This window comes from Myotis lucifugus, unplaced genomic scaffold, assembly GCF_000147115.1.
Source record: "Myotis lucifugus unplaced genomic scaffold, Myoluc2.0 scaffold_73, whole genome shotgun sequence".
Classification (NCBI taxonomy): Eukaryota; Metazoa; Chordata; class Mammalia; order Chiroptera; family Vespertilionidae; genus Myotis; species Myotis lucifugus.
In genome coordinates, this window is record NW_005871121.1 from 3,447,543 (window position 1) to 3,456,889 (window position 9,347).

General features: G+C 47.6%; 1 protein-coding gene across 1 annotated transcript; it reads right to left on the minus strand.

The window, feature by feature from the left end:
* Positions 1–767: 767 nt before the first annotated feature.
* Positions 768–8,261, minus strand: LMOD2 (leiomodin 2). Its single transcript, XM_006090502.3, is given in 4 exon segments — positions 768–902; positions 1,428–1,749; positions 1,751–2,802; positions 7,903–8,261. Coding segments are annotated over 4 exon segments (1,674 nt in total). The 5' UTR covers positions 8,176–8,261; the 3' UTR covers positions 768–875.
* Between the last annotated feature and the right edge of the window lie 1,086 nt (positions 8,262–9,347).

The window sequence follows — 9,347 nt, forward strand, 5'->3', positions numbered from 1 at the left end:
ACACCGCCACTTTGTGTGTAGGGCACGAAAGGCTGAGACCCACTGGACGAGGGCCCATCCAAGGAGAGCTCAAAAGAGGAATCTTTAGCATCAGCCACCAGATCGCTCCAAATTCATGGGGCCTGTCTTCCATGCATTCCCCCGGCATCTGTATTCTGTTTACCAAGAAACTTTCAATTTTTCTTCTTCCAGAAAGAGTTGATTTTAATTCTAAATGATTAAATTGACCTATAAATCTTATGAGAATGTGGGGGTGTCAGTAGACATCCTGGGTCTCACATCAATGCCTCCAGGATGATAATGTCCACTTTGGGGTCTTTTCCTGAGTTTTTATCTCACTACCAAGACGACTTTAAAGAGAGTTTTTGATTCCAGGCCTTTAGAAAGAGCTCTGATCACGTTTTTCTTGGAGAAGACAAAGAAAAGCAAATGCTAAGGACCAAAACCCTTTTTTGGGTGATAATGTAATATTTTTAATATTCAACAATGTTACATACACACCTGAAAATGTATCAACTCACAAAAAAATATTAGTTTGTTGTTTTGTTTTTTAAAAAACCTTCAATCCAAATTTATTGGGATTACAAAAATAACAGAATATTTCATTAACTCAGCAGCTCAGAGCTATGAAGCATCTTTAAACAAACTGCTTCCTGCCAATACAAATCTCATGACATTAAAAAAGAAGTTTATTTTCATATTTACAGAAGAAACACGTGGCTGTTTCTTAAGATTCTCTTTGGACTTCATGGCTGAGGCTATTTTTTAAAGTCAGAGGACGTTTCCAATTGAAGAAGGTACTTTAGAAGCATCTCCCGATGCGTTTCATTTAATGCCAAGGAATAAGTCTGCATCCTCTTCTCAGGATTGTGTGTTTATCGCAGAGCGTCTGGAACTTCCACCTACAAAAATAGGGGGGTTTCTTTCAATAAAAACAACACAAATGACGAAGTGAAAAATATCTCTGAGGTCTGTCCCCAGCAGGATTCTCGGAGAGGAACTCAGCTATGGATTGGTTTTTGCTACCGGGTATTAAAATTGTATATTACAAATTAGGTTTGAAACCATGTGCAACCCTTCGGTAACATTTTTGACAAGTGGTGAACTTTTTTGGAATACAGATTATACTCCCTGATTTATTTATTATTATTATTAATCATTATTATTAATTGAATCAATATTTTTAATTTGAATCAGTATTTTTATATGTTGGGGCGTGTTTACATGGGACTAGCCCTTAAAAAAAACCTGAAAGGACCAGGCACGGCTCTCAAATGGAAATCCACTCACCAGGCACCTGCTCTGGATGTTACAAACTTGGTAGGCTTGCTCTCGCATGTTAAAATAGTGATAAGTATGTTGGGAGGCGACTTGGGTGCCACTGTGCAAGGCGGGCCTGAGCCCCAGGGTCTCCTCGGGGTACTCACCCGCCTTAGCTGTCTCAGGCTGCTCCCCCGGATCGCCTCCATGAGGTTGTCATGGGCAGATCTCTGTGGGGTAGAAGGTCGGTAACTGTCTTCTGCTTTCTTCTCCTGCACTGGCCTCAAGGAATTTTTTATTTCCTTTAGGACGTTTTTCGGCTGTTTCTTCACCTTTTTCCCCTTTTTCTTTTTCTGTCCGTTTTGTAAAGCCCGCTGGGCGCTCTCCTGTTGCTTGATGACCTCGGCGATGTTGCGGGTGATGAGCTTTTTCTCTGGGAGCGGAGGAGGCGGCGGCGGCGGCGGGGGTGGCAGCCTCTGCGGCGCGGGGAGGCGGCGGCGGCGGCGGCGGAGGGGGCGGGGGCGGGGCCACCGGAGACGGCGGGCGGCTCCTCACCGTCTGGACTTTCTTGGGGATCTTGGGGGACGACCAGGGCGACTGCCTGGGCGAGGCATAAGGCGAGGAGCCGGGCGTCCCCCTCTGCCAGACCGCGGTCCTGGGCTGGGCCCCGCCGTCCGCCGCCTCCTGCTGCTTCTGCTCCTGCATCCGCTTCTGCCTCTGCTTGTCCATGTTGCGCGTCAGGAGGCTGGTCATGCTCATGCGCGGCCCCGGCAGCTCGAAGTGGTAGCCCAGGCGCAGCAGCGTGGTGTTGTCCCGGAGCAGCTTCACGATCTCCATCTCCACCTGGCTGCCCATGATGTGCCGCTGGTTGTGGAAGCGCAGCTCGGTGAGCACGGGGTTGTGCTGCAGGGCCCGCATGAGCGCCAGGACGCCCTTGCCCGTGACGAAGTTGGACTCGATGTTGACGCTGGTGATGTGCCGGTTGACGCGGAGCATGTCGGCGATGGCGGCGGCCGCGCTGTCGTCCGCGTGCGTGTTGGCCAGGCTGAAGGTGCGCACCACCGTGTTGCCCTGCAGGGCTTCGGCGAAGCGCGCGAGCGTCTGCGACGTGATGTTCTCGATGTTGTTCAGGTTGACCTCGCGGGTGTCGGGGTCGTTGCTCCGGATCTTCGCCAAGGCCTCCTCGATCACCGTGGGGTTGCCGCTGGGGTGGATGGCGGCCGGCGACTCCGAGTGCCTCCCGCCGTGGCCGTTGGTCAAGTTGATGTTGTCTAGTTGACTCTTAAATGTCTTCGGCCGGGCGCTGTCGGGACTGGCGCGCGCAGGGTGGGCAGTGCCGTTGATGGCTTCCTCGTCTTCCACGGCGCTCTCCTCTTCGTGGCTGTCGTCCTCCTCCTCCTCCTCTTCCTCCTCTTCTTCCTCCTCCTCTTCCTCCTCCTCCTCCGCCTCCTCCTCTTCGGTGTACACCTCCTCGGACACCTCACTGTTACTTTCAGTAAAAATCAGCTCTTCCTCACTCTCCTCTTTGTCTTCTTCTGCAACCTAAAGAGCATGGCACCATCGTTAAGTTTGTCATTGCTAGGCACACTTTTTAAATTTACAAAAATAACATGGCGTGTTGCGTGTTTTTTTTTTTTGCAATACCCTCGATTTTGCAGACCTTGCGGGGCTTCGGGTGCAGCAGACCGCATTTCGTCTGTCTGTCATATGTGAAAATTCACACCTTTAATTTTAAAATGCTTACGTGCAACCAAGATTTGCTGATCATTAAAGCCACAGGTTATTTTTTTGTCATTAATCCACTGTTATATATTTTTTAAAATATATTTTATTGATTTCAAAGAGGAAGGGAGAGGGAGAGAGAGATAGAAACATCAATGATGAGAGACAATCATTGATTGGCTGCCTCTTCCATGTCCCCTACTGGGGATCGAGTCCACAACCCAGGCATGTGCCCTTGGCCAGAATCGAACCTGGGATCCTTCAGTCCGCAGGCTGACGCTCTATCCATTGAGCCAAACCAGCTAGGGCCACTGTTATATTTTAAACACATTTTAGCGAATAGGCCATATGTTGGGAAAAAACACTGTCATGATTTCCCCGACATAAATAAATATTGCATGTCTGCAACCATAGTCTACATATTTAAATCCAAGAGTCACTGTTGGGAAACAATGTTTACCAAGTGATTAGCACGTGATCACACCACACCAGGCACTGTCCTTGGTTCCGTTGACGTGTGGCGTGACTTTCAGCAGCAGTTTTAACACGTGCAGGCCCGTGTCCCACCGGCGCTAAGCCAACCCCAGCGTGTGCACTTGTTTACTTGTGACTGGTGAATGCACGCATTTACTAGACCTACTCAGTAGACATTTAAAGTGACGTAATGCATATAGAAAACTTTTTTGTGAAAGTAAACTTTTCATACACACATAATTTTAATTGTCTATGTAAGTAAAAACAGGTTACCTAATTTGTCAAATTTTTAACATATGTATTCGGAAAATCTACTTTACCAAATTAGTCCGTGATATCAAGGTTTTACTGTTACGTTGTACAAATAAAACGAATACATTGCTATATGTCAACTCTATCTCAATAAATAAAGAAAAAGAAAAAGCAACACATGGCAAGTAACACAAAAATATATAAGAAAAAAATTTAATCTCCTCGGTGACCAAGGTTAACATTTAATTGCATAATTTTCAACAGCTTTTTCTACAAACATTTGTTGTGTTTTCTGCAGAATAAATATTCAGAATGCAATTTGTTGATTTAAAATTTACTATCATGTTGCCACTTTGAAAAATAAGGTGGAACTTCGGCTTTGGAAACCCATGATCAATTTTGTATTCTCCTTCTTAACTACCTACTCGGAACTACTGGACACCTAGCCTACGTACAATTTTTAAAAAACTCACCCCTCCCTTCTGGATTCCGCCCTCACCCCTTTGTCCACGCTTATTTCTCCATCCCAAAGAAACACATGGCAACACGGATACACAACACGTTAATGGATTTCTTCTCTTAATGTTCAAGACTTTTCGTAAACGTGGTCTCCTGTAAGCAGATGTGACAGGAGCCAGGCGCTGTCGGCCGGGCCTGCCTCGGTGGAGACAGAGGCAGCGGCGTCCTGTGCTTCTCCAGCATTTATCTTCCTTGGGGGCAGAGCCTGGCACAGGTGCCCAGAGACCCCACACCCGTGAGCCGCTGCTGGCCCTGACCCTGCTCCAGGGCAAGAAGCCCGGGGAGCAGGGCTGCTGTCAGGGCAGCAGGTCAAAGCTTGGCTCTGTGAAGAAAAACACTTCGGTCACCCTTTTCAGCAAATCAACTGGAAATCTCACGCGAGTGCAGGGTTAGATGAGACGGGCCGCAGAAACTAGACTCTAAGTGTAACTCGGAACAGCAGAGAACAGTAGACAATCTTGAAGCAAGCCATTGCCTCAGCCCATGGTCTTCAATTATTTACCACGTTTCCATTATGAAAGCCCTTCAGGCAAACACAATTTCACTTTGTCTTTCCTGTTGACAAGACTCTACTAAAAAGTCCAACTGACTCCTTTCTTTTTCTTGCTACCTTTTCTGATTTAAAAAAAAAAAAAAAAAGGAAATTGCTGACAGAGTTCAATTTTTCCATGTCCCTCCCCTGTCCCCAATGCCTTGGTTCTTCCCTCTACACTGACACCTTTTTTTTTTTTTTTTTACCCTGAGGGCTCCTACTGCCTGAGACCTGTGGAATGAGCTTTGGATAACACTGTGCTTGTCTCCACAAGTTTGTTTGCCCAGTTGCTATCACAAAATAGCCTCCAGTTATCCACTTGTTTGGAGTGGCAGGCACCAAGTGATGGCCTGGGGAAGGGGTCAGGCTCCTGGGATGGCTTGTCCAGTCTTAATTTACTCTCTTCTTCAAGATCAGGAGGGAGAGGGACGTGTGTGTGTGTGTGTGTGTGTGTGTGTGTGTGTGTGTTTAGCTGTTTCCATATTTGCAGGAAAGGGGCCTTTCTCGAAATTCAAGGTATGGTGCCTTAAATTTTTATCCACTTTGGTTTTTGAAGAACTTTAGGCTGTATCTGCAAGAGATGTTGTCCCCTCAAAAACGTACTTTCTTCCAGAAGGCCTTCTTTGACACCCCCTGAAATCACCCTGGCGATGCATTCCCACCACCTTGTGCTTCCCCCTAAAAAGTGCGTATTTTAATGAGTTGTTTGTCATTTTCCCCCAAAGGCTGTTAGCAGGGTGAGGACAGGGATCATGTCTGTTTCGCTTGCCTGGCTCAGCATGTAGCAGGGGCTCAATCAATATTTGCTCACTGAATGGATGTAACAGGACACGGGCTAATGGCTGGGCCCCACTCCCAGAGTCCCTCCGTCAGCAGGTCGGAGGGAGCGTACAATTAGCCGCTCTGAGCAGTTCCCAGATGATGTTGAAGGTCGGGCACCTACATTTTGAGAATCGTGGTCTTTGTGCCATTAGAACTTGGTGTGAATTTCAGCTTGCTTTTAGAGTGTTGATCTCAAATGCATTTCTGAACCTCTCTTAGTCTGAGTTCTTGTGTGCGGGAGGTAAGAATTCAATGAAATGATGTGAATGTACTCAAGCTAGGGGAGTTAGAGCCTTGGTCTCCAAGGCCCATGGAGCTATTGAGTGTCGCACAGCTTTGTGTGAAGGGGGGTGGGGGGGGGGCAGAGACTGTCATTCAACAGAAGTTGAACATGATTTTCATGAGCTTTTATAGAGCCAATAGCTACAAAGACCCCCATCTCCTCCCTCCTCATGGCCTGTGCTGTGTGCTCCTCTCTTATGCTGTGGCTCCTGACACGCCCACCCACCCACCCATCGTCTGCTTTGAGCTTTTCCCTGTGGCTGGAATGGATTTACACTCTCCATCAGCAAGCTTCTGCCCAGCACTCCATGTGACTACAGAGACAGCTGGCCAGCGAGGAAAGTGTAGCGAGAGAAAAATTAGCCAGAAAGGAGTCAAAGTTCATCAACACGGCAGCCTCTCTAATTGACTCGATAAGCCGCTGGCGGGGATCAGCCAAACCTTTGGCGGGATCAGGTGGGTTCCACCCACTGCTGACAGCAGGCTTCGCCCTCTGTTTCCCACCCACCAAGCTAAAGACATGATGGCATTAAAATGCCTTTGCGGGGTTATTGCTACAATGGCTGTCTGTCCTGCATCTTCTGGGTCATCTTTAATCTTCTGATGAAGGAATTTCTTTAATAACTGTCATAAACAGGGCATATTTTATATGTTTTAACGGACATACCCAGATCAGGAAAAAAAAAAAAAAAAGACCTCTAAACAGCAGGCTGTGGAGGAATTGACCTTAGATCCTGGCCTGTCATGTGTGTCCTTCCTTGTCACCTCCCCCTCCAGGCCTTCCGTGCAGGCGGCCAGCGTGGCCTTGGCAGACACCGGCCTGATCCCAGTGACCCTTCCTTCGGTGATTGACATGGGCAAAGCTCACACATATCTTGCTACAAATGTGGCCCACACACCCTATCACCCAGATCAGCTAACAGCGCCTAGATTAGTCCTGTGGAAGTCTTCCCATGGGCTCCAGGCCATTTGGCTTTTAGGTGGTTGTAGTGAAGCACAGAGGTTTTAAACGATCGCTCCTGACCCGTGTTCTTCCAGAAACTCAGAAATTGGCTATATCAACCTTCTCATGGCCGTTACCATTTTCCCATTGTCTTTTGAGCTCCTTTTCATGATTCATTTGGCGAATTTAAAGAAATGTTTACTGGGCAGAGAACAAGGGCTCGGGAGGCCTGCGCTCTGATAGAAGTCCATTTTCTGGCCCAGCATCGCGACTGTAAAGTAGGAAGGAATCTTAGAGCCGTGTACCCAGGCAGGCTTAACCTGGGCCCTCAGGGGGCTTTGGATGCGTGTCATCATTTTTGAAATTCTGTGTAGAAATGTGTGTGTGTGTGTGTGTGTGTGTGTGCACAGGCGCACGTGCATTTTCTTAAGGAAAAGGTCCACAACGGACCCAAATTTCAAAGGGGTTTTGGTTCATATGCGGACAATAAAACCACAGGCTCCCAGTCCCTCAGTGGACAGACGGGAAAAAGGAGCCTGCTTAAGTGACTATCTGCCCAACAACTTAGAGACACAAAAGGGACTAGAAAGGTCTCCTGACTCTCAGTTCCATGTAATTTCCTGCCACCCCACACTTCCTGGTATTGGAGAAAAAGAAGTCTTTTTACTGTAGCCACATCACAGTCAACGCAACAAGAGTACCCATTTTTGTCTTTAAAGAAGAAAATAAATTTACTTAACTGCAATACATATATATAAAATCTCAGACACAGATACTATGCCATATCCCCAGCTTATAACTCAAATTAGACTTACGTTTGGCAAACTATCTAAACCTATGCCTTGTGAACTATTTTCTTCTTGAAGATTCCATCTTTAGCCAATTATTAGAACCCCAGCCAATCATTTTACAGATTACGATCCTTCGGGTGGCCATAGAACTTACAGGACTATTTCAGGCCGAGACAGTGTTCAGTAGCAGGTTATAAGGACCGAAAAATGACGAGGACTGCAGAGGGAGAGAAAGCAGGTTCCTAGGGTTGGGGTGGGGGTGGAGGGGGCCGGGGAGCAGCCAAGGAAAGGTCCGGAAAGCCTACCTTCCCACACTCCCCCAGCCGCTCCTTCTCCAGCAGCTTCTGGGACTCCTTTTCCCAGTAGGCCATCAGCGCCTCCCTGCTGAAATTCCCCGTGGGGGTCTTCTCCGTCAGACTCTTCTGGCGGAGCCCCACCGGCAGGTTGCGATCAGGTTCAATGTCCTCCAACTCCCTCTCCAGCTCCTTCAGCTCCTCGGCCGTCAGGGAAGCCAGGAGCTCGTCCTCGTCGATGGATTCATATTTGCTAAGTCCTCTCCTGTAGCCGAAGGTAGACATGGTCCCTGTTTGTTCAGACGCACAAGGAGCTTGAGGACCCGGGCATGCAAGGCAGCCAGGGGCAGGCGAGGCGGCCAGGGGCAGGCTGGCCAGCAACTGGTGCTGGGAGCGGCTGCGATAGCCTTTTAAGAGGGTGATACAGGCCGTGACAATGCGGCGGGGGTGAAGGCATGGGCTGTTTTAAGCATCAGACGTCAGCTAGACATTTGAACACAAAGAATGTCACATCAGTGGTGGATGGAGGTCTCAGAACCAGTGGGGATTATGCACACACTGGCCAGGGACAGATTTAGCTGCGCCTGATAGCTCCTGAGGACAGGCAGAGAGGTCTCCGACAGGGAGAGGCACAGGTTTTCACTTTGTATTCAAACCACAGGGGAATACAAGTTCATGTTGAAGTGACTGGCTGCCACCCCCGTGGCCATGAAAGGGGTCCTTTTAATCTGAGGGGTGCAGTAGTTGGTTATTCAGGTTCTCCTAAAAGCACCGCGATGGGAACAGACAGCTATGCTCACAGAGCACGTTAGGTTTTTTATGGCATTGTGTCGTTTACAAAGCACTTTAATATAATTTCCCTAATCACAGCAAGTCCGGCGAGACGACGAACAGTGTCCTCCTTCACAGACTTTGGCAACCAAGGCTCTGAGAGATGAAGCGACAGATTGGGAGTCAGCCAGCCAGACTGCGAAGTGGCCCTCTCCGCGGCGCAACATGGCTCCCCTCTCCTCACCCCTGAGTGTTAGGAAACCGCTAGGTTTGCAAATAAAACTCTGAAAAGACAAACAATAATACTGGGTAGGATTTGTTAAGAACTGACACTGTGCCGGCCTAGTGTTAAGTGTTTATATAGTTCATCTCATTTAATTCTACAGTTCTGTACGGTAAATAGTATTCCCACATTTCACTAATATGGTCTCAGAGAGGTCAAGTAACTAGCCTAGGGCCACAGAGCTAGCATTTGCACTCATATTTGTGTCTGGGCTGAAAACGGAAGGGAAGCTAATTTGAAATTATATATATACTCATCTTATGAATGTGATAAAATATATAGCTCATGAGACTTTGTAAATGTATCATTTTAGCACAGAGATAGATTAAAAATCGGTTAAAATGTATATGCATTGAAATATACATTTATCAATACATGTATAATATATGATATTTTGTTTATG